This window comes from Desmodus rotundus, chromosome 12 (genome assembly GCF_022682495.2).
Source record: "Desmodus rotundus isolate HL8 chromosome 12, HLdesRot8A.1, whole genome shotgun sequence".
Lineage (NCBI taxonomy): Eukaryota > Metazoa > Chordata > Mammalia > Chiroptera > Phyllostomidae > Desmodus > Desmodus rotundus.
In genome coordinates, this window is record NC_071398.1 from 49,560,156 (window position 1) to 49,585,476 (window position 25,321).

The following is a 25,321-nucleotide window of genomic DNA, read 5'->3' on the forward strand; positions in this document are numbered from 1 at the left end:
AGTCCGGCTACAGACCGGCGCCAAAGAGAATGATTAGCTCGTGTCTTCCCTCGTCTTCGCCCTTACCTCCACGCCCAGGTTGCTTAGCAACCCATGAACGTCGGGAAGCTAGCGTGCCCGCCCCCTCCTCCGGCCGGTGAGGACCCCACCCCGCGGGCATCTGCCCCGCTGTCCTACGGGTTCCCTTTCTCCATCGTTCCTTCACCCCCTACTCCATCCCCGCAGGGTCTCCGAGTCCTGCCGTAGCTCCACCACAGCCCACCCCCGTCAGGTAGCTTGGCAACAGTTGCTAAGGCCTAGTATAGGTACCGCCCCGCCCCCAACGCGCGCGAGTCTGACGTCATTTCCGTCGGCGACCCCTTCCCGACCCTGCACTCCCCTCCCCAGCACACACACACCTTGTCAAAGGAGCAGAGCGACTCGCAGGGGTGCTTGCAGGTCTTTGTCCTGCGGCGACTGTAGGAGACGGGCGCTGGGGCGCGGGAAGCGCGGTCCATCCCCTGGCCGTTGCGGGGGATGTTCCCTATCCTCAGGGCAGCCCCGGAGCCTGGGAAGGAGCCCCGTGTTGCCAGGTGTTGGCGTCCACACGGCTTTTAGGGGTAGATCGCTGAACACCACGGGTTGGGGGTGGGGGGCAAGATCCCGGGAGACGTTAGGAAGCTTCCCGGGTGGAGGAGGCAGCCTGTCCTGCCTCGGCTCTCCCTTGGGAGGCCCTGAGCTTCCTCGGTGCTCTATTTGGGACATGCTACTGCTGGTCTCCACCCATGGGGCTCTTGGGGACCCCAGGTGCGTTCCTGATGCTGACCTGCTTGTTTTCACCAGGTGCACGCCTGCTCCCTTAGGGGCGCCGGGGCTGCCATGGCCCCCAGCCACCTGTCGGTGCGGGAGATGAGGGAAGATGAGAAGCCCCTGGTGCTGGAGATGCTGAAGGTGAGGGCTGTGCGGGGGTGGGCACCAGTGAGCCTGGGGGCGGGGCAGCAGAGTGAGTGGCTTCAGCCCCCGCTGGAGGCAGAGCCAGCCCAGAGCCTTGGAGAAGCAGCTTCTGTTCTAAGCCACTTCTGGCCTGGCCCCTTCTCTCTCCGGTGTCTTCTTCCTTCCCTCGGGGTCAGGAAGGGCTGTGGGGGATGCCACCACCTACCCCACACTCTTCAAGCCCCAGGGGCCTCGGCTCTCTACCCAAGTTCCCCTGCTCCAGGCTCCTCTCTTGCTGCCCAGAGCATGCCCATTTTCTGGCCTGGGGGCAGTCTCCCATCCTGGGCTAGCCTCAGCCTTCCCTGGTGCCTCCCTCCTGTCCTCCTGAATTGGGTGACCCCAGAGCTCCTAAGTCACTCCCTCCCTTCCTCACTCAGAGTGCAGATGTGGCGTGCACTGGCGTCTAGGGCAGCCGCGGTCCTCGCTCTGCCCGTCCCTCTGCCACAGTCCCATCACACTGCCTTCCTTTCTCCTTTGGGAACCCCCACCCTGGATCCCTCCTGGACAGGGTCAGGCTCCTCTCCTAGTCCCTGGTGCCCACGGGGGCCCTAGCATGATGGAGGCCCAGGTCCCCGGCTCTGACTACCTCTCCTACCCACAGGCTGGTGTGCAGGACACGGAAAACCGAGTGGCCCTCCACGCCTTGACACGGCCACCCGCCCTGCTCCTCCTGGCAGCGGCCAGCAGTGGCTTGCGCTTTGTCCTGGCCTCCTTTGCCCTGGCCCTTCTCCTGCCTGTGTTCCTGGCTGTGGCAGCCATGAAGCTGGGCCTTCGGGCCCGGTGGGGCTCACTGCCTCCTCCAGGTGGCCTGGGAGGGCCCTGGGTGGCAGTGTGCAGCTCAGGTGATGTGTGTGGGGTCCTGGCCCTGGCTCTGGGCTCCAACGCTGGGGACGGGGCCCGGGTCACCCGCTTCTCTGTCTCCCGCTGGCATCGTCGCCAGGGCGTGGGCAGGCGGCTGCTGGCCTTCGCGGAGGCCCGGGTACGCGCCTGGGCAGGGGGTGCAGGGGAGCCCCGAGCCCGCCTCGTGGTCCCTGTGGCTGTGGCAGCTTGGGGTGTGGCCGGGATGTTGGAGGGCTGTGGCTACCAGGCTGAAGGGAGCTGGGGCTGCATGGGCTATACGCTGGTGAGGGAGTTCAGCAAGGACCTGTGACTCTGAGCTGAGCACCTACTGTGTGCGTGAGCACCTACTGTATGCAGCAGGCACATTCATGTCTTCCCTGTGCAAATCCCCAGCCCACCTAGGGCCAAGAAACTGAGGCCTGCAGAGGGCAAGAGACCCGAATGCAGTCTCAGGTCCGTCCGTAATGTGTGAACTTCTCCGAGAGGTCAGCCTGTCCAACCCCTTGCCTCACGTTCTGTCTGCACTGAGAAATCTCTCCGGTCTGTCTTTTTCAAGTGGGGACAAGGCCCCTGTGAGTGGGGTGGGGTTTGATGCGTGTACTTGAAGGGGATGGGTCTGGAGCCAGAGAGATGAGCAGAGCCTCTGCGGGAGAGGTTTGTCCCCCGAAGAGCCCAGGCCAGGAGGGGGGGAGCACAAGGGCCGCCAGGCAGCCCTTCCTTGGGGGAAGGTGGAGGCCGAGAGGGGCGGCCAGACCCGTCTGGTTTTTTACACCCGATTGTTAATAAAGCCTGAAACTGCTCAGCGCCTGGCTCCCTCTCTCTGATGCCTTTTCCAGTCCGTCTGCGAACCTCCCCTTCCGTCTGGCTCCTCCTTTCCGCAGTTGACATTAATTGTTGGTGGGGGTGCTGGCCCGGGTGAAGGGGGGATGATGAGCTAACGGCAGCCCTGCTCCCAGCCAGCCCTCTGACTCATGCTCCCCATTACTGAAGTTTTCCGCCTCCCAGCTGCTGGGTGCAGAGTGTGTGTGCTTGAGTAGTGTGCAGTCACCTCCCGCCCTGGCCTCGACCTTGGCTCTGTCCATCCCCCACCCCAGTTCCCTGAGGGGACATACAAGTTCAGCTACTTCTCCCTGAGATGGGGGACCTTGCATCCAATTCCAGCTGGGGGAATGGAGAGAAGGGTTTCTCTCTCTCCTTTCCCAATCCAGGAAGTTCTTCCTGGTGTCTGGCTGGAAGCCCTCTTGCTGCTGAACCGTGATCCCCAAGCCCAGTGACTCCCAGGAATCCAGGCTCCAGTCTCTCTGCCCTGGTCCCAGCACACAGATTTCCTGGCTGGACAGGAGAGCAGGCAGAGGGGTGGGCACCCTGCCCATACCGCCTCCACGTGCACCCCATCCGTCCCTTCCCCGCAGCCTGCCGTCCGCTAAGCATCGCGCCGGCCCTGCGAGCCTGGCTGGCTCTGTGTGGGTGTTTGCAGTTGGACACCCTCCCTCCTGCCCGCAACCCCCCTCCTCCCCAGGCCTCAGCCACTGGCCAGCCCCCTCCCCGCCCCCCCTCCTGTCCCCTGCTGCCTCCTCGGCAGCCTCCCTGGCTCCTGGCAAAGCGTCCAGCTCCTGCCTGCTCCTCCCGGGTCCAGGGCGCCTCAGCGGGCGCGTCCCCCCTCCCTCCCTCCGGTGACCGCTGCCTCCTCCCCTCTGCTGCTCCCATCCCCTCCCACCCCACCCCTGCCCCGGACTCCGCAAACATGAGGGTCTTGGCCTGCCTCCTCGGTGAGTGGCCCCTTCTTCCAGAATCTGGGACTTGAGCCCCACCCCCTGACCCCTGAGCTCATGCACTTGAGGAATTCAGACTTCCGGGGTCCATTCCTGGTGCTTGGGGATGCAGGATGTCTGCCCTCCCTGCCCGACTTCCCCAGGGACACAGCCTTCTTCACGCCCAGCCCCACTGTCTGAGGAGCCCCGGGGACCTGCCTGTCCACCCCCACCAGCCCTGACCCTTGTGGGTCTTTACCCACCATTTGACCTTCAGCCAGGCAGGTCTCTGGGGAGCACAAGGGCCTGGTCCCCAGCCCTGACCTGTGGCATCTGGGTCCCCTCCTTCTGGGCCCAATGTCTTCTTCCTCTGCCAGTGGGGGTTTGCTGGCTCAGAGGTGCGAGGGTTTGTGTGTGTGTGGCCGGGTGGGTGTCAGGGTGTTCTAAGACTAGAGGTCTGTGCTGGAGAGAGGACCCCTGAGCCTGCCCTCACTGTGTCCCACCCCTCCGACCCCCCTTCCAGCCGCTCTGATGGGGATCCAGGCCGTTGGTAAGTGGCCCCAAACACTTTCCCGGCTGGCCTCGCCCAGCCCCAAGCCCATCCCATTCCTGGCCTTGCCCTCCCCTGGGACCCTGGCCGCCCCTGATCTGGCTGTGACCTCAGGGCACCTTTCCCCTCAGAGCTCCCTGGGCGGCTGCCAGCCACTCACAACAGGGACTCTGCTGGGCACCCAGGAGTTGTGGTCCCTACCTTGTAAGATAGTTCCTGGCCCCTGGAGTCTGGGATGTCACGGTCTTCCCTCTGTCCCCTCAGAGCGGCTGCGTCTGGCCGACGGCCCCCATGGGTGTGCGGGCCGCCTGGAGGTGAGGCACAGCGGGCGCTGGGGGACCGTGTGCGACGATGGATGGGACCTAAGAGATGCCGCGGTGGCCTGCCGGGACCTGGGCTGTGGGGGGGCGCTGGCCGCCCCTAGAGGCGCCTTCTTTGGGGAGGGCACGGGGCCCGTGTGGCTGAGTGAGCTTGCCTGCCGGGGCAGCGAAGGACAGCTGCGGCTGTGCCCCCACCGCGGGTGGAAGGCCCACGTCTGCTCCCACGAGGAGGACGCGGGTGTCGTCTGTGCAGGTGAGGACCCCGAGTCAGCCCCGTCACTCAGAGGGGCCGAGGGTCTCCCTCCAGGACCCTGACTCACCACGGCCCAGGGGTCCCGCCCAGCCTCTCTCAGGGCCCGCCTCTCCATGGCTTCCCTGCTCTCCACAGGTCAGCGTGTGGCCAACTCAGGGGACGTGGCGGGCTTACCCTCACTCCTGGATGGGGACCCCTGGCCAGGGTTGTCTGGGGAGCTGAGCCCCAGCTCTGAGGAGCCCCCCATGACTCACGGTGAGCCCACCTGCCCACATCCCCCTCTTGCTCAGCCTTGGGGGAATGAGGCCTTCCTATCTGATGGCCCAGGGGACAGACAGATGCCTATCTCCTCCCCAACCCCAAAAGTCCCCATCACAGCCCCCCAGGCAGCAGCAGGGATGAGTGGCTCCCAACCTCCCTCCTGCTGTCTCCTCTCCCAGCCCCCCACCCAGCTGGGACCCCCCAGAGCAGCTCCCGGAAGAAGAGCCCCCGGCCGCCCAAGCAGGCCAAGTCCACCAGGGCCCCCTCGCTGACAGCCGGAGCCCCCCGCCAGGGTAAGTCCCCTCTGCAGATCTGGATGGGGGGAGGGGAGGCCCAGCCCAGTCTGGACCAATCCGGGCCCCTGGGGTGTCCTCCTGTTAACCCGCAGCCCTGAGGATTCAGCATCAGGCCAGGTCCCCCCCCACCTCAACCGCCACCCGGTCAGGGAACCCAGGTGTCTGCTCCCAGCACCCAGGCACCCTGACCCACTCAGGCCCTCGGTCTCCCCCGAACGGCCTGGTGGGCCACTGTGAGGGACATTTGAATCCGCTGTCCATCTCTGTCTTCCCAGAGAGCCTGCGCCTGGCCGCGGGCCCCCATGGGTGCGCGGGCCGCCTGGAGGTGTGGCACTCAGGGCGCTGGGGGACGGTGTGTGACGACGGATGGGACCTTCGAGACGCCTCAGTGGCCTGCCGGGAGCTGGGCTGCGGGGGGGCGCTGGCCGCCCCCGGAGGGGCCCGATTCGGCCAGGGCTCAGGACCCGTGTGGATGGATGACGTGGGGTGTGGAGGCAGCGAGCAGGCCCTGCGGGACTGTCCCCGGAGCCCCTGGGGTCGGAGCAACTGCGACCACAGCGAGGATGCAGGGCTGGTCTGCACAGGTGCGTCCTGCGCCCGAGCCTGGGCCTGTCCCGCCACAGGGCCAGGTCTGTGGCGTCCCACCCCCGACCCAAGCTGCAGTTCAGCATGTGGTGCAGTAGAGGCCAGCAAGACAGGGTGGGGCCCAGAGCTGGGGGCCAGGGAGAGTGAGGGGGTCCCTCCATGTGCTGCTGGGTGGGAAGCATGTGGTGCCCGTTCACGGGAGGTAAGTCGAGGCTTTGGAAATGGTTACATTGTTCTCGAGGAGAAGTGAACCCCGGGAGCTTGGTGCCTTAACACCCTTAATTCTCAGCAACCCTCTTTGGACGCTGCTGTCATTTGTGAGCAGACAGAACAGGAGACGTAGGGCAAGAGTTTCTGCCTTCTCTCTGGCCTGTTCTTCGCCCAGATCACTGACTGGGGGTGACTTCCCCCATGCTGGCTGGTAGCGATGGACTCCACATGCCCCCCCCTCTCCGTGGCATCCCAGCTCTGACCCAGGAAGACCCAACTCAAATGCTCCCTAGAACCCACAACATGTTACCGTCTGGACAGGCAGTTCTCCATGGGGGCGGGGGAGGGGGGGGGTCCCACAGTTTCCCCTCCCCCACTCCTCAGGGGACGCTGGCAAAGTCTGCAGACACCGTTGTCCCAGGTGTGGGTGTGCCTCACATCTCGGGGGTGGGGCCCCAGCATCTGGACAGATGTGCCGGACAGTGCCCAGGACGGTCCCCTCAGAGAAGGATGGTGCCTCAGGTGTCACTGCCAGGAGGCCAGGACATGGTAGGGTTGGGGCAGTCAGGCCGTGTTGCCCTGGACAGCCAGGGGCCGGGGGAGAAGTGGGGTGTAGACCAGACATGGAGTCTTAGTGAGTGGCTTTTCCATGGTGGAGCCTTTCCCTCACCTCCAGCCTCCTCCTGGGCAGGAAGCATCACGGTCTGTCTCTTCGTTCTCTCTCCCCCAACATCCAGGCCCTGCCCCCCGGCTGCGCCTGGCTGATGGCCCCCACGGGTGTGCTGGCCGTCTGGAGGTGTGGCACGGCGGGCGCTGGGGGTCGGTGTGTGACGACGCCTGGGACCTGCGGGACGCCACCGTGGCCTGCCTCGAGCTGGGCTGCGGGGCCGCCCTGGCCGCGCCCGGAGGGGCCTTCTTTGGGGAGGGGGCCGGACCCATCCTCCTGGATGATCTTCGTTGTCGAGGAAACGAGACGGCCCTGCGGTTCTGCCCATCCAGGCCCTGGGGCCAGCACGACTGTCATCACCGGGAGGATGCTGGGGCCGTGTGTGACGGTGAGGGACTTTGGGAGAAGCCGGCAGGCGGGTGTGGCAGAGTCCCAAGTGGAGAACAGGAAGTTGGAGGGCTTGTGTGTTTTCCTTCCATACCCCGTGCCCCCACTTCTTCTGCTCAGACTGCCCAGGGGCCCCAGCTTACCTGAGAAACCTCACCCTGCGTCAGTGCCTGGGGAGGAGGGTGCAGGGTAGGTGATGACCCCCCACTCCCTGGCCCCTGCCCCAGGCATGCCTCTCGCCTATGGCCCTCCCACGGTCCCCGCAGTGGGCAGCAACAGCTCCGTGTCCAGGGAGGCAACATCCTGGCCTCCGCCGCCCACTGCGCACCCGGCCTCCAGGACAGCGGGCATTTCACCTCCACCTGCCTCCCCGGCTGCCCCTTGGGAGCCTGGGCCGGAAGCTGGTGAGTCCGATCTCTCCCCCAAAAACAGGGTCTTAGCTTCTGTTTGCTCCTCCGTTCAGCTCCGGTGCCCTTCCTCTCTGCTCAGAGACTGTCACAGGGACAAAAAGAGGGGCGCGTGCACAGGGCGCAGGGCTTGGGACTGGTGCCCAGAGGCCTCGCTCGCTTCAATGTCTTGAATGCATGGCCCTTTCTGAAGACTGCCTTCTTCTCTCGCAAATACTGAAAGGACCAGTCATCCACGGCTGTTGTTCTGAAATCTAGGCTTTATTATTACTCAGGGATGGTGAGGCCAAAAGACCAGAGAAGTCTGTCATTGCAGACAGAGGTCGTGGTCTCAGTTCCCAAGAGGAGGGGAAGTGCCATGCCATGCATGGCCACACGGGGACGCACAAGGGCTGCCAGGAGGCAGAGGGAGGTGGGCCAGTGGGCAGGACCCTTGACTGGTTCCTGGGGGAGAAACAGGCCGCTGCCTGGTGTGTGGTATCTGCCCTGGGGGATGAAGGTTGTGGGCCCCATGAAGGAGGCGGAGGGTGCGGGCTCCAGATTGGTGGGTTTGCATACAAACGGTGGGATCCAGCTGTTTCCTATCTCTAGGAGTTAGCTACCCAAGGGAGCAAGGCCTGGAGATGTCAAGGCCTCAGAAATTCAGAAAATAAACAAGCATGAGTAACACAGCTCTCTCTTCAAGGCTGAAGGAAGTGGGGACTAGTTCACTGTTAGTGAAGGCTTCTTTTTCTTTTCTTTTTTAACGCATTTGTTGGTTGCTTCCTTTACGTGCCCTGACCAGGAATTGAACCCACAACCTTAGTCTATCAGGACAGTGCTCTAACCAACTGAGCTACCCAGCCAGGGCCAGGCCTCTGTTTCTGAGTAATAATAGCAACAACTACTCAGCATTCACTGGCTCACATGTGACCAGTGCTGTTGCAAGCACTCTACGCATCTTCAGCAGGTAACAGGTAACAACCCACTACCTACACCATGGATACTGTGGTCTGCACATCACAGTGAGGCCACAGCTGAAATGTGGGAAAGCCAGGACTCAAGCAAGCTGTTTGTTCCAGAGCCCATGTTATTTATTTTTTTTTAAATTTTCATCCGAGGATATATTTATTGACTTTAGGGAGAAAGGAAGGGAGAGAGGAGAGAGAAACATCAATGTGAGAGAAACATCAATCAGTGGCCTCCCGTATGCACCCCAAATGGGGATTGAACCCCTAACTCAGGCATGTGCCCTGACTGGGGATTGAACCCGCAACACTTTGGTGTAGAGGACGATGCTGCAACTAACTGAGCCACCTGACCAGGGCCTTTTATTATTATTTTTTATTGTAGTAAAATATACACAACACAAAATTGACTGTTTTAATAGTTTTCTTTAAAGATGTTTACTTTTTAGAGTGGAAGGGAGAGAGAAAGAGAAACACCAATGTGTGGTTGCTTCTTGAGCTCCCCCTACTGGGGACTTGGCGCACAATCCAGGCATGTGCCCTGACTGGGAATCAAACCTGTAACCCTTTGGTTTGCAGGCCGGCACTCAATCCACTGAGCCGCACCAGTCAGGGCCATTTTAACCATTTTTAAGTGTACAGTTCAGCAGTATTAAGTACATTCAGAATGTTGTGCAGCCATCACCACCACTATCTCCAGAAATCCCAGACCCACTAAATACTAACTCCTCATTTCCCAGCCTCCACTGATATACTTGCTGTCTTTATGAATTTGAGGACACTAGAGGCTTCATTTAAGTGGAACCATACAGTATTTGTTCTTTTGTATCTGGCTTGTATCATTTAGTAAAATAAGCTCAAGGCACATCCATGTTTTGCAGATGTTAGAATTTCCTTCCATTTTCACGGCTGCATAATATTCCACTACAACGGCCCACGTTTTGTGTGTCCATTTATCCGCCGATGGAATTTTAGGATGTTTCCATCCTTCAGCTTTGCGAATAGTGCTGCTATGAACCTTTGCCTGCCAGTGTCTATTTAAAAACCCATTTTCACCCTGTTTTAGGGTAGGTTCCTAGGAGTGGAGCTTCTGGATTACATGGCAATTCTAGGTCCAGCTTTCCAAGGAACCACCAGGCTGTGCCCAGCTCTTTATTCCTGTGCCTGATGTCGACAAGTATATAACACAGGCCTCAGGAAATGCTTGCTGCCAGGAAGGAAGTTTGGACAGAGGGGAGGTGGAGAGGATTCACAGAGTGGATGGCATCCCTAACTCTAATTCTTCGGGTCTCTTCCACCCCAGGGTCCCCACAACTGCGGCTGGTGGCTGGACCCAGCAGATGCTCAGGCCGGCTGGAGGTGTGGCATGCTGGGCGCTGGGGGACGGTGTGTGACGACAGCTGGGACCTGCGGGACTCGGCTGTGGTCTGCCGAGAGCTGGGCTGCGGGGAAGCTCGGCAGCCAGACCCTGCTGCGGGCCGCTTCGGCTGGGGCGCTGGCCCCATCTGGCTGGATGATGTGGGCTGTGCAGGCATGGAGGTGTCACTCTTTGACTGCCCTGCCACTCCCTGGGGGAAGCACAACTGCGCCCACAATGAAGATGTTGGTGTCACCTGCACTGGTGAGGAGTCCCCGCCATCTGCTGGCTCCGGGAGGGCTTCCTGGAGGAGGGAACAGGAACTAACATCCGTACTAATGTCGACTGAGCACCTGCCTCCTAAGCCCCTGCCCTGGGCTGGGTGTTTTCACACATGTGTGACTGTACTCACACCTCACAATAAGTCCAGGCTAGTGGATGATATATCCATTTTGCAATTGCAGACCCTGAGGCACAGAGAGGTTGAGTAACTTGCCCAAGGTCACACAGCAACTAAGTGGCAGAGCAGAGATTCTTCCTCCTCGTCCCCCAAGAATCAGGGAAGTCTCCTGCACAGAGGGCAGCCTTGTCCTCCCCAAGATGAAAGGAAGGGGATGTAGGGGCACTGGGACATGGAGAGAAGCCAGGGTGAAGGTCCACTTCAGTAAACTCGGGCCTCCCATTTGCCATTTACTTGCCATCATTTCCCGAGTACCAGACACTGAGCTGGGTTCTCCACATGCAGTGACCACAGCCTGGCCTTTGAGAAGCTCACACCTCACGAGGGAAAAGAGGCACGGACAAATCATGCAAACCTGTGGGATATGTTAGAATTTTGTAGGTCCGTAAGACTGTCTGCAGCTTCCATAATTTTCTGGAAGGACTCCCAGAAATCAGAATCACTGTCACACTCAGGGTTATGGTCAATTGCGGCAACAGGACACAGGTTAGCATCCACTGAGGGAGGTGGTGGTGGGGCGGGGTCCAGGAGACTCGGGGTGCAGCTTTCTGCCATCCTTTCCCAAAGGGTCGGACAATACACATGCCGTCCAGGGAAGCTCCCCCACCGCCTTGGTGTCAGAATTTTTATGGGAGCTCAGTCAGACAAATACACTGACAGAGGAGACACTCTTATCAGGCAGGACATTCCAAGGACTTCAGGTCACCCCCAGAAGCCAGGGGCCAAGGCCAGACCTTTCTTTGGGCAAAGTTAACCCTTTACTCTGCAGAGTGCTAATCAGAAAGACGTGGGGTAAGAGGCAGCTGGAATGATGACGTCACCCATTGTGCCTTGAGCCGAGCCCTCTCCCCTTCCTCCTGAGGGCCATGGAGCCACAGAAAGATTTTAGGCTGTGCGGTCACCTGTCAGACCTGGTCCCACTCTCCCGGTTGGTGAGAGCTGGACGGGGTGGAGGGGAGACCCATAGGAGGTATAAGAAGAAGGAGATGAAAGGAAGGGCGAGGGTGTCAAAGGTGAGGGGTGTCAGTCACATCATGATTGAGAGTGCCCAGGAGACTGGGGACAGCGCTGGGTTTGCCTGGCCAGTGTGCCCACAGTCAGCCACAGTGCCTGACTCATAGCAGGTGCTGAATATTTGTGACAAGAATGAATGAATGAATGAATGAATGAACAGAGCTTGGTGACTGACTGGGGAGAGGAAGATGAGAGAAAGAGGCATGGATGGACGACCTTGGCACTCGGGAGTCTACCAAAGTCTGTCTCCTGTTCCTACCTCCCAGGGACTGCCGGCGTGGACTCCATCTCAGACCCCTTTAGCTGGAGCTGGTTCCCTGGCCTGGGTAGAGACCCAGATGCCTGGCTCCCTGGGGAGCTGGCCACCAAGCCCTCTGCAAGGCTGACCTTCAGTGTTCCTGAGAAAACCACCAAGGCCCCCGGAAAGATGCCCAAGAGCACTAAGAAGTGGGTGACCAAGCATGCAAAGAGGCCGACCACTCAGGCCCCTGTGATGCCAACCGCTAAACACTCCAGGGTCCCAGGCACCCAGGGTCCCCCAGAACTGACCTCCCGGACCACTGCAGTCCTAACCACTGAGGCCCGCCACCGTCTGACCTCACACACCACCACAGCACCAACCCCCTGGACTCCCTCTACCACTGTAACAATGACAACCACTCAAGATCCCCGAGAGATGACCTCTGAGGCCACCACCATCAGGCGAATCCCTCCATCCTCTGCAGAGTCATCAGCCGAGATCCCAGCAGAAGGTTCTCCAGAGTCATCCAAAGACCCAGTCCCCTCCCCAAGTGGGGGCACCCCTGGGGGGTCAGGTGAGTGGAGGGCACAAGGGGCGAGGCTGACCTAAGGGGACCTCTCCTGACCTGGGGCCTTCCACTGCAGGCCCCTTCCGAGTTCGTCTGGCTGATGGGCCCAACCGGTGTGCTGGCCGGCTTGAGGTGTGGCATGCTGGGCGCTGGGGGACAGTATGCGATGACAACTGGGACCTGCGGGACAGTGCTGTGGCCTGCTTGGAGCTGGGTTGTGGACGTGTCCGGCCCCGTGTGGGCAAAACCCACTACGGCCCTGGGACAGGGCCCATCTGGCTAGATGACATGCACTGCAAAGGCACCGAGACCTCGCTGAGTGACTGCCCTGCTGGGGCATGGGGACAGCACAACTGTGACCATGAGGAGGACGTGGGGCTGACCTGCACTGGTACTGGGAACAGTGGGGTGTGGGGGGCAGCGTCTGGGTGTCAAGGGGGTTGGGGAGCTCAGAGACTCTCCAGGAGATTCTGGAAGGGGAGTTTGGAGCAGCACCAGGGGCCTCCAAGGCTGAACAGGGCTCAAATCTCTTCCACTGTCCCCCAAGGCCATGCCGATGAGGAGGACTATCCCCCCTGGACCTGGGACCCCACCTCAGGAGAGGAGCTGACCCAGGGAACCACTGCTGCAGGGGCACCTGGACACATTGTCTCCTGGGGCAGCACCTGGAGCCCCAGGGCCCCCTCCCCAGCAACGAGACGCCCTCCCCGCCCAGGTGAGGAGCATGGCCAGGTGGGGCAGGGCCTCCAAGCACGCTGGCTCCAGGGTTTCCAGAAAGGCCCTCCTAAATGGGTGGGTCTGGGTCTCAGAGACCACAGGCATGTTTCCTGGGCTCCAGGAACCTCAAACCCTTTCCTCCTGGGGCTCAACCAGGACATTCCTCCAGTGCCTAGAAGAGGAGACCCCGTGTGTCTCTGAGAGCAGATCTGGCGGAGCTCAGCCAGAGCCCGCGTCCTCCCACTAACCTACTGGGGCCTCTGGGGTCCTGCTGTGATACCCAGAGCCAGCCTCCCACAGCCAGCGCTGCCCTGTTGCCACGTCGTCATCCCCACCGGGCTCCCTCCTTCTGGACGGGGAGGCACTGGTCTGGGTTGAACTGTGACTCAGAGGTGGGTTGGGGACACCTGGGTGGAGGGCTCTGACCCCCGCCTGACTCCTCCCTCTCGCCAGCAGAGTCCCTCTCTGCCTTGGGGCCTATGTTACTCTGCCACCTTCCATCTCTGTTGCTGCACTGTGGTCGCCACCCGCGAATCTTCTAATTTCTCTGCTCTTCCTCCTGTTCCTGCGTGTGCGCATGCGCGAGATCCGTGTTGCAGCCCGGCTCCATGCTCGGTTTCATGGCTGTTACTTCCGTTTCCGGTTTTCACCATCCGTTTACATTTCCCAGCAGGCGTCCCCTCTAATACTCCCTCATCAGGTTCCCACCCTCCTCCCTCTCACTCTCAGCCCTCTCCCCCTCTCTTTGCCGCCCTTCCCCAGACCTCAAGCCTATTTTGCCCTGTCACCTCCTTACTCTCTCACTCCGTGTTCCTCACACGTGGCTTCTTCCCTGGTTCCCTCAGGCTCCCAGGAGTCGCCATTTCTGCCCCTTCTAGTCCTTTGCACCAACTGTGCCCCTCGCAGCCTCTGCATTTCTTCGTGCATCTCCTGCACTCCGCTCCCTACCCCCACAATTCCCTGGCTCTGCCCCATCACCCGCCATGTGCCCCTCCTCACGTTCTCTCCCGAGAGACTCGCCCCTTCGGGTCCCCTCAGGACGACCACTCCTCTCGTTCCCTTTCCCGCCTCTTCCACGAACTCACGACGCACACGCACAACGCTGCCCTGTGCAAGAGGGGCGGGGCGGAGGATGGAGGGATGTGTGGAGCAGGCATCAATCAGTCTCCGGTCTTGTTAAGTCATTGGCGTGCTGCACCTCTGATTGGCCGGCAGGTCCACGCCTGCCCGCGGCCATAAAAGCTGGGTGAGGGGTGTAGTGGTCCCAGAGAGTGGCTGTCAGTCTCACGGCTGCAGATTCTGTGGGGCGGGTCAGGGGCTCCGTGATTTGGGGGTGCCCAAGTTGTGAGTTAGGGCTTAATCTGCCCAGTTTCTAGAGGTGATGCTCCTTTGTGCAGTGTAGCCAGGATTCCAGAGCCTTTGTTAGCCGCCTTCCTATTCCGTAGCGCCCCCTCGTGGCGGAAGACGGTCAGATGCCGGGTGCGGGCAGCGGGGCCAGCTAAGGAGGAGGCTGTATCCCGCCCTTGGGGTCTCTTCCTGGTGGGCTCGAGAAGGCAGTGCGTGAGCCGAGATCCGTGCAGAACTACACACAGTGCAAGGGAAATCTCAGGAGAGTCACATACACAACCTCGGTGATGGGAAGACTTGGAGGGAGGGGCGGGAGGAGTAAGTGCGAGAAACCAGAGACAGGAATTCCTGTCCTCACTAGCAAGGTGACCTTGAAAAATATGACTCTGCCTCTTTGAGTCTCAGCTTCTTCCTCTGGAAAACAAAAACAGCTCCAGGGCTCCTGTCCAGAGTCAAGGAGAGCTCACTTGCTCTGTGCTGGGCACACCTGTTCCAACAACTGGGTGTCAGAGGTCCTGCTGTTATGGAGCCACACTTGAGATCATTTTAAATGGTTTCACAGACGTTTTGCTCATCGGATTGGCAAAGATTACCGAATTACTGGAGTAATGACAGCCGTGAGTTCTGGAGTCCAGCTCCCCGGTGTTCAGTGGTGACCCCACTGGGATCAGAGCTAGCTGGGTGACCTCGGGTCCCGAGCCAGTGAGCAAAATGTGTGTGAAATTGTCGAAAACCACAAGCCGTTGTTACAGTTATTTACCGACAATGAACAACAGCTGCAGGATCCCAGGGAGGGAGGGATTGTTTTAGCTGAGCAACTGGGAAAAACCTCTCGGAGGAGGTGGCATGATCTGCACCAGCGACACCAGGAAGGGAGGGCATCCTCAGGGCAGCAAAGGCTGCAGCTTAGACAATGGCACTGCCAGTCCAGGACGAGGTCAAATCTCCTAGACTGTTAGCTCTATCGTGCGTTCAACTGTGTCAGTTTCTACTGCTGTCATGACACACCACTGCACATTTCGCGGCCTAAGACGACACTAACTGACATTGCAGTTCTGTAGGTCAGAGGTCCCACAGAGGCCTCCCAGGGCTGCATTCCTTTGGGAGGCTCCAGGAGAGAATCAGCTCCCTTATCTTCTCCCGCTTCTAGAGGCCACCTGGTTTCTTGGTTCATGGCCCCTTCCTCTGTCGTCAAAGCCTGCAATTCCCATGTGTCTGCCCCTTCTCTGCCCTCACATCTTTCTCTGTCACTGCAGCTGGGAAAAGTTCTCCAATGTCAAGGATGTGGGTGATTGGATTGGGCTCACTTGGTTTAGTCCAGTACAATCTCTTCATCTCGAGATCGGCCCCTTTAGTCACATCTGCAAAGTCCCTTGTGTCCCTTAAGGTCACATACTCCCAGGTTCTGGGGATTAGGGCACGGACGTCTTTGGGGAACATTATTCTACCACAGGATCTACGTCGTAGGGACTCGGCAGAGACTTTTTACATATTTGTTGAATGAATGAGAGACCGCGGGACAAGTCTAGACAGGGCATACAGGAGATGAAGCTGGAGGCTTGTGAAGTCCTGATTGTCACTTCCCATTTTCCTCGAAGCAACATTTCTTGAAGCTCCCTGCACAGTGGAATTTGGAGACGCAGACCCTGATTCATGTGGGTCAAGCGTCTGCGGCATGGCAGGCATGGGTACTCACCCCTGGCAACACAGCGGGGGCAAGCAGGGCAAGGGAGACTGGTTGAAATTTAAAATCGGGTGGTCAAGAGACGACTCACTAAGGGAGTGCCACTTAAGTGACCACGTCCAGGAAGAGACGGAGGAAGCCACACAGATATCCGGTGGGAGAGCATTCCATACAGAGGGAACACCATGTGCAAAGCACTGAGAGGGGGCCGTGGGAGACCAGCGTGGCCGGAGTGGAGCCAGAGACTGGGTGTCATTCATTGTATGTGCACTGACAGGCCTCAGAGGTGCATTGTAGGCTGGGAGGCCCATGACCACACGTGCATTTGCAAAGCAGTGACTCAGGATGACATATGAGGAATGCATGCAGGGAGATCAGGAGGCCTTTGGAAAGGTGACAGTGGCCTCGACCGGGGTGGCAGAGGAGACAGAGAGAAGCGCACGTGCTCTGGGCGTGGGGCTGATGGTGTCTGGTGATGGAGTGAGGAGAAGGAGGTAGAAGATGGGGACCCGCTTTCTATTGATGGGGAGCACTGCAGGGGGCACACAGGCTCCCGAGCGGGAGTGTGAACAGGTGCGAGGGCGATGCGTGCGGCACACCCAGATGGAGACATTAGATACGCAGTCCTGGAGCCCAGGGGCGTCCGGGCAGCAGACGTAAATTGGCAGGATGGGATTTGAAGCTGTGGGAATGGATGAGGCCAGGCAGAAAGAGAGAGCCGTGTCTAATGCTGCTCCCACGCTCAGCTGGGAAGGTGGGGTGACTCATGGACTCGGGATGTCACTGTTTTGTTATGGCCGCATGAGGTCATTCCAAGGGGAGGACGTCCAAGGTTACGTGCAAGATGACATTTAGAGGTCGGAGGATAATAATGGTAGCAGTAGCTAATGTTCATTGCGCACTCTCCATGTGCTAAGTGTCGTCTAAGTGGCTTAATTCACTTGCTCTCCGTGGAAATTTATGATACAAGTACTGTCCTTAGCCCCATTTTACAGGTAAGGAAATCGAGGTATGGAGAGGTCAGGACAGCAAAGGATGACAGAGGCGGGGAAGGAGCACGTGGTGCAATTAGTTCTGAGGAAGCAGGGGCGATAGTGCAGGGCGCGACAGCATGGAGGGTGAGCGAAAGCTCACCGGGGAAGGAGTGGGGTGAGGCTCGGGAGGTCTGCACCCAGAGGGTGCGAGGTCCCCAGGTATAACCAGGTCCAGCTGCCTGGGTCTGAAGCCTGATGCTGCCCCTTAGCTGTGTGACCTTGGGAAAACTCCTTGCCCTCTGTGGGCTTCATTCTGGTAGTCCGTAGAGAAACTGTGGCACCTCCGCCCACCCTCTCCCCATGAGACTGCTAAATTACAGTGTCTGACAGCGCCAAGGATGTGGGCTAAAGGTGGGCAAGAGAATCTGCACCCACTTGGGAGCACCAAAGGGTTGACGGTTCAATTCCCAGTCAGGGCACGGGCCTGGGTTGTGGGCCAGGTCCCCAGTAGGGGCCGCGCAAGAGGCAACCACACATTGTTGTTTCTCTCCCTCTCTTTCTCCCTCCCTTCCCCTCTCTCTGAAAATAAATAAAGTCTTTTTTAAAAAGGGCAAGGGGCACTCAGTTCTCCTGTATCTCTCCAGGTGGTAAGAATGGTTACCAGCCTTACCGGACACGGGACACACCTTCAGGAAGGGCCTTAGCCAAGGGGACCCGCAGTACAGGCATATCTGGACCCACTCTTACCACTGGCATCACCAGGAGCCCAGGCCGTTCCTCGCCAGCTCCAAGGGTCCGTGGAGATGCAGGTGAGGCACACGGCTGGGGCAAAGGTACGAGGATGTTTGTGTGGTGGGGTAGAGAGATGGACTCCAAATTCCCCAGTGGTGACCCAACTCTTACCCCAGAAAGACCCAACAGAAATGTACCCTAATATATATAAGGGGTTACTATCTACAGCCATGGCCCTCAACTCGGGGCAACTGGTGATCTCTGAAAATGGTTCAGAATGTCACAACTGGGAGGGGGGAGGCCACGGATGTTGTTACACAACCTATAATCACAGGATGGCCCCCCACTGAGCAAAGAATCATCCAGTCTCAAATGTCAACAGTGCCGAGGTTCAGAACCCTAACCTGCACTCTGCAAGGCACGCGGACAAATCAATGCGAAAATGGTAGGAAACCCTAAAAGAAAGCGGGCAAAAGCAACAAGCAGGTTATTCCTGGAAGCGGAAGCCCAAATGGCCAGCGGGGACATTTAGAAATGCTCACACTCAGGAAGAGTCAGAAGGCTCAAAACAATGACAAGCAGGGGAAAAAATAATCAATAATACCACGTGTAGGTGAGGACGTGGGGAGGCGGACATCCCCGCGGGGTACACCTGTTCGATAAAACCCAACCCAGCAGTATTTAGTGAAGTTAAAGATGATTGTGAATTGCGACTCAGCAATCCCGCTGTTCCAGAAAAATTCTTGCACAGGCTCAAGGGGACAGACACGAGCAGGTTCTTCGGCATATGGTGGCATCCGGGAGCCGGGGGCCCGCTGAGTGCCCAGCGGTAGGGGAGAGGCTAGGAGAAAGGCGATGGAACTCTGTGCGACAGCTCATACAGTGACTAGCCACACACACAGCACCGTGGACAGGTATTAACACAATAATATTGAGGGAAGAATGAGGTTTCTCACAGCAGGGGATTTGCAAGTGCACAAGCACAAAAGTACCCACACACATATGCTCGTGTAAACACACACGTGCTTTCCGTATTGTGTAAGGACACACGTGTGTCTAAGGACATATGTCCAGTACATTCCAGGAGGTACTGAGGGGAGAAGGTGAGGGGGATGAAGATTGCAGAGAAAGAGGAGAAATATAAAAGTAAAACAGAAGGCCCTGGCTGGCGTAGCTTTGTTGGTTGGGGCATCGTCTTATAAGTTGAAAGGTTGCAGGTTCGATCCCTGCTCAGGGCACATGCCTGGGTTGCAGGGTCAATTCCTGACTGGGACATGTACAGGAGGCAACTGATTGATGTTTCTCTTTCACGTTGATGTTTCTCTCTCTCTCTCTCTCTCTCTCTCACTCCCTTCCTCTCTCTCTAAAATCAATAAACATACCCTCGGGTGAGGACTTCTAAAAATGCCAAAAAGGAAACAGTTTCTTAGTGGAACTAGGCACATTTTAAGTGCTCAGTAACCCCATGTGACCACCCAGGACAGCACAGACACTCCTGTCACTGAGAGAGTGATACTTAAGGGCCTAGACTCTGGGTACAAAGCACCTGGGTTCATCTCTTGACCTTTGTGGGGTGTGTGTGTGTGTGTGTGTGTGACTTCAGGCAAGTTAACCTACCTTCTTGGCCTGATTTTCCTCATCTGTGAAAAGGGTTAAAATTCGTGCTGACCTGGAAGAAGGGGCTTCTCATCTGGGCCCATAGTTTAGGGGGCGCCCAAACCCTCAGTGAGCAAGATAAATAAAATCTTCTTTTTTAAAAAAGATTTTAGTTACTTACTTATTTTTAGAGAGGTGAAGGGAGGGAGAAGGAGAGGGAGAGAAACATCAATGTGTAAGAGAAACATCAATTGGTTGCCTCTCGGGCTCCCAAGCCCGCAACCCAGGAATGTGCCAGGTCTGCAGGACAATACCCATCCCATTGAGCCACACCAGTCAGGGCAAGGAAAATAAGATCTTAATGCAATAGTTTTAAAAGTAAAAATTCAGGCAAAGATAAACCACAGTGAACGAAATATCAAAATTTTAAATAATGGGCAGGATCCGACCCACCTCACCAGACTCCCCCTTATCTCGGGTCTGTCTTGGGTTGAAATTTTAACTTTTTGTTCACCGTGGCTTTGGCATTCATTTTGATTGTTTTAAAATACGACATAAAAATATTGATCTTGATTACTGAGATGACCTTTCTGAACCCTCCTGCACCATCCCTTCCGGCTTCTCTCCCACCCCTCCCCCTTTATCTGGACTTTATCCCTCTCTGCCCTCCCCCACTCTGTTGCCCTCCACCCCTCCACATTCCCAAACTCTCCCAAATTCCCGCATCTCCTCCAACGCTTCCACACCTCGTTATCCCCTACCCACCATCCTGCATCCTCCCCTCATTTCTGCCCCCTCCGGCTTCCATTACCACTCCAAATCTGAGGCCCCCCACCATGCATCCCAGCATCCTCCCGCAGTGGGGGCCCTCCAGGTGGCGCCTGGAGACATCGGAGGAGGCAGGGACATGAAGGGGCAAAGGGGCGGGGTGAAGTCTGCTGGCAACTGATGACATCACAAGGCCCTGCATCTACCTATTGGCTGGTCCATTCCAGGCAGGGTGGGCGGGGCAGACTGACCTCAGTGGTCCATCTTCCCTCCAGGTTCTGGGAGGAAACCATGGTCCGATCGCCGACTGCTGCAGCCCACAGTGGCCCGGACGGTGCCCTCCACCCCTTCCCCGGGCCCACCACTGACCACCCACTCGGCGCCACAGCTTATCCCCGACGCAGCTTCACCTTCCACGGGGGTGACCTCTCACCCTCCAGACACTTTGCCACCCAGCCCAGACCCGGCCTCCTGGAAGAACTCTGACCTCACCTGGACAACACCTGGCCTTACTTTGTCCACCCTTGATGTCACCGTGGTTCCAGCACTGACCCCTGAGCTTTCACCCACCCCACTGCCCACCTTGCCCAAAGAACTGACCTCTGACCCCTCTGCACCTGCGGTTGTGACTCATCTTTCCCCTACCTCAGAGTTCACCCGAGAATCTAACACAGCCCCAGGCTGGGGCACAACTCCATACCCCAGCACGGTCCCAGAACCTTCCAGATACCCAGACCCCTCCACAAGCCATCTGCCCACCACCACTCCTCCCTCCAGCACGACCTCTCACCCCACCATAACCCTCAACACTACCACTACCCCTCACCCCACCACGACCCCTCACCCCACCACGACCCCTCACCCCACCACAACCCCTCACCCAGCTACAGCTTCTCACCCATCCACGACCCCTTCTGCCGCCATGATCCCTCCCCCCACCACCACTCCTCCCTCCAGCACAACCTCTCACCCCACCATGACCCTCAACACTACCACGACCCCTCACCTCACCACAACCCTTCACCCCACCACCACCCCTCACCCCACCACAACTGCTCAATTCACAACAACCCCTAAGCCCATCACAATCCCTTACCCTGTCACGACCCCTCACCCCACCACGACCCCTTACCCCACCACGACCCCTCACTCTACCACTGCTACTCACCCGGCCTTGACTCCTGACCCCACCTCAACTCCTGTGATCACTACTAAGGCCCTCCTAACTTCCTTGGAAACAGAACTTCCCTTTCCCGCTCCAGCACCAACAGGCAAGCCCAGCCTGCACCCCCAGTTGACTTTCATGGGGACCCCCCACCCAACCTTCATGGGCGCCCCCCACCCCTCCACATCCCCTATGTCGAGCCTAGAGTCCTCTCCAGCCGCGGAGTCCAACCCGTCCAGGCCTTCTCCAGCCCCAGCCATGGACACACCATCCACGGAGGACTTCAACCCACCCAGAAGCCACAGCCCCCAGCTAACCTCTCCACCACCTCAGACCCCACACTCAGCCTCCGACCCCACAGAGACCCCCGATCTCCACCTGCCCCCCACGGCCCATCCCTTAGATCAGCCACCTCCTGACAGTCTCAGCCTTGGGCCAATGCCTGGTCAGAGCCCAGGTCCCGCTGGCCCTTGCGTGGCCCCAGTGCCACCCGTAAGGGTCATGGCTTGTGAGCCACCTGCCCTGGTAGAGCTGGTGGCTGCTGTGAGGGATGTGGGTAGCCAGCTGCAGAGGCTGACCCAGGCCCTGGAGCGGGACCAGCAGGAGCGCCAAGCCCTGGGACTGTGGCAGACGCAGCTGGTGGAGGCTGCCCAGGGCCTGGGGCAGCTGAGTGAGGTGGTGAAGAGACTGGCAGAGGTGGCCTGGCCCCCCAGCACACCTGCACCAGCCGCCACCACCCCGGAGGAGGAAGAAGAGAGGCCTCTGAGGGGGGATGTGTGACCCTCTCTGGGACTGGAGGGGGGCTTAAGACACTTCACAACCAAAAAAAAAAAAAAAGGAAAACCAAAGTATCAAATTAAAAACAAGAGGAGGATGACATGTCTGGGGGACTTGAAGAATCCTGGAGAAATGGAAGCCCGAGACTGATCTGTTTGCAAATACCACAGATACTGCGCAAGGTTGGGGGCAAGGGTGGTTCTGGTGGTGAGGATGATGGCTGTGAGAATGGTGGTGATGATGATGATGATCGGGGTGGAAGGAATGGTGGTGATGATGCTGGTGCAGAGGATGGTGATGAAGGTGGTGGTGGTGATGATGGTGGCAGTGACGGATGGTGACAATGATGGCAGTGATGGTGATTAGTGATGAGGACGGTGATGAGGATGATGACGGTAGCGGTGGTGATTAGCGATGAGGGTGGCGATGACAGTGATGACGGTGATCGTGGTGGTGATGGCTGGCCGTGGTGGGAACAGTGATGCCGATGGACAAGGGCAAGATGGTGGTGATGATGGCGATGAGGAAGCCCCAGGAGGGCAGGAATCTTTGTCTGGTCCTCAGATGGAAACAAGGTGAGAGCCTCACCCAGCAGGGACGCCCGGGGGATCTGTCAAATGCCTGAGTGCATAAGAATAACAACAGTGCCGAACCTTCCTTGGACACTTCCCATAGGTCCAGCTCTGTTTTCAGGGTTTTGCACGTGTGAGGTCATCTTATCTCCACAAACACCTGCTGAGGAGGAGCCTGTTCCCGCAGCTCAGCTCAGCAGAGAGGTGTGAAGCCAGAGGGCCTGAGTTAAGAGTCCTCATGGGTGTGAACCTGAGCCGTCACTTAACTTGTTGGTCTGAGTTTCCTGACTGCAAAGGGCGATAACCTTGGGTGTACTGGGATGAGGCGCTAGTGAGTCAGTGCGCGCATGCGTGTGAGAGCGCCTGGCAGAGTGCTGGCTCACACAGCATGCCCACCGTGGGAGGGTGTTAGCATGTCATCTCCACCTCTCAGCTCAGGTCGCTCCAGGAACGTCGGGACCCCGGCCGATCTGACCCAGGGCCCTCACTCGTCAGATAGTTGATGCCCAAGTCCAGTTCTCCTGGGTTCAAGGCCATGTCCTGGCTGTGAGACTCTGGCAGCTCCTTCACTTTCTCTGGTTTCTTTTCTTGCTTGCTTTTTTTTTTTTCTCCCTGTACTAGTCCCAGCCTCCTGAGGTGATGGGGTAGGTTGGATGAGTGGGTGCAGGGCAGGACAGGGCTCAGCATGTGGTGTGTGCTCAGGGAACCAGAGTGACTGAGACCACGCCTGGCTGTGCCTCTCTGTGCCTGATGCACTGTGGGCCCTTAAAACCTCTTGTCCCCCCCACAGCCCTTCGGTGGAAGCAGGGACTTGGTCCTCACTTCAGAAGGAAACAGGGCCAGCTCATTGCCTCAGGCCACACAGCAGAGCAGGAACTCTGCTCCAGAATAACACATGCAGATTCCCGCCTTTGACCTTGGCCTGGGGTCCCAGGGATGGAGTTCCATGACGGCCCATCTCTGGGTGGGCCCCTTCCCCTCTGTGGACCTCAGGGACTGCTTAGGGAGTCCCCTCACTCTGCTGCTGGCTCCCACGGCCTCCGGCAGGAATCTGTTCCCTCTTTCTGCAGTCTCCAGCCTGAGCCTGGCTCACAGGTCTCAGAAGGTCAGGTTGCTGGCGCCCCCGCAGTCCTGCAAAGGCCAGCAGGGTCCAGTTACTTGCTGGGGGGGAGGATAATGACCGGGGGTCCTGATAGATGGACCGTCGGCCCCGCCAACAGGCGTAGGAGCACGCAGAGGATTGCTGTTCCCTCGGCCTCATTAAGCCCCGAGACTGAAATAACTGCTGACCCAGGAGGGCTGAGGGGACAGCCTCCGCCTGCATTACCCTTGCCCTCCTGGGTCCTCGGGGCTCGGAGGATGGCACCTGGCCGGGAAGCAAAAGGTCTGCTTTACACAGCAGAGCAGGTGAACCTTGGCTCGGGGTCACCCTGGGGGACCCAGGTGAGCGGTCACTCTCCTAGCCCCTTTCCACAAGCTAGGGTTGGGGGGGGGCATAGGGCACTCTGGCCCAAGGTCCCTGCACCCCCTGCCAGCCCTGAAGAAGCGGGTGCTTAATTATCTGGTCACTCTATCCCTGTTTGGACAGGCAGCTAAGCCCAAACATCTGGCCCCTGGGCAGAAGGCCAGGACGGGTGGCCAGCCCCCACCTACTGCTGGCCCTGGTGCCAGACACCTCCCACGGGACAGCTGAGCTGGGTGCTGTTCCCGCCAGCTCGCAACAGTACCTGTAGAGGCCTAGCGAGCTCGGTGAGGCAGGAACCACATTCCCGGTTGACAACCGTGCATGCACACACTCTCTCTCAGCAAAGTCAGAGCAGAGGGCAGTCCCTTCCTCAGAAACAGGGTGGAAAGGATGGCCTAGACGTGTCGCCTTCCACAGGCGATATGACTGTCCCCGTAGAAAACTCCAAAGAATCGAGCGGCCCCTGGTCCGTGTTTCTGGAGGTTCAGCTAGGGTGTAGCCTCGGTGCTCCAGAAACAAGTCCTCCCAGCTCCCTGCACCTACACTGCAAGCCGGGGACCGGAGCTAGTCCAAAAAGCAGAATTTCGGGTGCCCCCCGAGCCCCCCCCCCCCAAATCAGGCTCTGCATGTGAACAGCCTGGGTGGGCATTTCGGGGGCTGCCGCTGACGTCCCTGTCATTCCTGTGTGCCAACACTGAACACAAGGAAGCTGCCAGACCGGACGGCGTTTACAGAGGCCGGCGGTGCTCCAGGGTCTCCGGGAAACGTTGTCCCGCAGGCAGGCTGTGGTGGGGTGCCGCTGCAGGTTCCACGCTCTGCTCTGTGGTCACAGCCCTGATGTCTTCTGGATTTTTGACTTTGTGTAAGTGAGGTGACTGGGACAATGGAGTGTGCTCTGGATGCCGGGAGCCTGGGCTCCCACAAAGTCCCAGTTCCCCCCCTTCCTTCTGCCCTCAGGCAGGTGCCTCCATCCCCCACCCTCTTGAGGGTCTGCCAGAGAGAGCGACACTCAACAACAAATAGAAAGACAGACAGAGACAGGGATGGGGTAGAGACAGAGAGGGGAGAAGGAAAAAGCTTCTTTTCCATTATTCTTTGTTAAAATAAAAATCCCCTTCCCTGGCTGGTGTGGCTCAGTGGATTGAGTGCTGGCCTGCGAACCAAAGGGTCGCCAGTTCGATTCCCAGTCAGGGCACATGCCTGGGTTGCGGGCCAGGTCCCCAGTTGTGGGTGTGTAAAAGGCAACCACACATTGATGTTTTTCTCCCTCTCTTTCTCCTTTCCTTCCCCTCTCTCTAAAAATAAATAAATGAAATCTTTAAAATAAAAAAACCCCACATTTTTACTGGGCACTGGACACCCAGGAATGTAGTAATTGGTCCTGTGTGCAAGCGTGGGGTTCCGCAGCTGGGGGAATCCCAGCACTGCCTTGGCAATC

At 58.6% G+C, this 25,321-nt stretch overlaps 2 protein-coding genes across 7 annotated transcripts; both read left to right on the forward strand.

Annotated features, from left to right (window-relative positions):
- The first annotated feature begins 97 nt into the window (after positions 1–97).
- On the forward strand, positions 98–2,612 carry NAT14 (N-acetyltransferase 14 (putative)). Of its 4 annotated transcripts, none has more exons than XM_053915069.2 (3): positions 98–271; positions 823–930; positions 1,574–2,612. In XM_053915069.2, the coding sequence occupies exons 2-3, from the start codon at positions 859–861 to the stop codon at positions 2,120–2,122; spliced, it is 621 nt and encodes a 206-aa protein (XP_053771044.1). In that variant the 5' UTR covers positions 98–271; positions 823–858; the 3' UTR covers positions 2,123–2,612. The 4 variants fall into 4 exon arrangements, with proteins under 4 accessions (XP_053771044.1, XP_053771042.1, XP_053771043.1 ...); XM_053915067.1 differs by lacking the exon at positions 98–271 and adding an exon at positions 330–438; XM_053915068.1 differs by lacking the exon at positions 98–271 and adding an exon at positions 333–599.
- A 63-nt stretch (positions 2,613–2,675) lies between these two features.
- SSC5D (scavenger receptor cysteine rich family member with 5 domains) lies at positions 2,676–22,001 on the forward strand. Of its 3 annotated transcripts, XM_045203905.2 has the most exons (14): positions 2,676–3,581; positions 4,087–4,113; positions 4,378–4,686; positions 4,822–4,941; positions 5,127–5,240; positions 5,519–5,827; positions 6,776–7,093; positions 7,320–7,496; positions 9,750–10,067; positions 11,544–12,092; positions 12,163–12,477; positions 12,634–12,801; positions 17,453–17,617; positions 20,180–22,001. In XM_045203905.2, the coding sequence occupies exons 1-14, from the start codon at positions 3,557–3,559 to the stop codon at positions 21,847–21,849; spliced, it is 4,584 nt and encodes a 1,527-aa protein (XP_045059840.2). In that variant the 5' UTR covers positions 2,676–3,556; the 3' UTR covers positions 21,850–22,001. The 3 variants fall into 3 exon arrangements, with proteins under 3 accessions (XP_045059840.2, XP_053770866.1, XP_053770867.1); XM_053914891.1 differs by having other exon boundaries at positions 2,676–4,686; XM_053914892.1 differs by having other exon boundaries at positions 2,676–4,686; positions 7,359–7,496.
- Positions 22,002–25,321: the final 3,320 nt, after the last annotated feature.

Excerpts from the sequence above, each read along its gene's own strand:
- SSC5D (XM_053914891.1), top strand. The coding sequence starts at position 4,095 with ATGGGGATCCAGGCCGTTGGTAAGTGGCCCCAAACACTTTCCCGGCTG. Across the intron at positions 5,828-6,775 it reads TGCAGGGCTGGTCTGCACAG|GCCCTGCCCCCCGGCTGCGC; the intron begins GTGCGTCCTGCG and ends CCCAACATCCAG. Across the intron at positions 12,093-12,162 it reads GGGCACCCCTGGGGGGTCAG|GCCCCTTCCGAGTTCGTCTG; the intron begins GTGAGTGGAGGG and ends CTTCCACTGCAG.
- NAT14 (XM_053915069.2), top strand. The coding sequence starts at position 859 with ATGGCCCCCAGCCACCTGTCGGTGCGGGAGATGAGGGAAGATGAGAAG. Across the intron at positions 931-1,573 it reads TGGTGCTGGAGATGCTGAAG|GCTGGTGTGCAGGACACGGA; the intron begins GTGAGGGCTGTG and ends TCCTACCCACAG.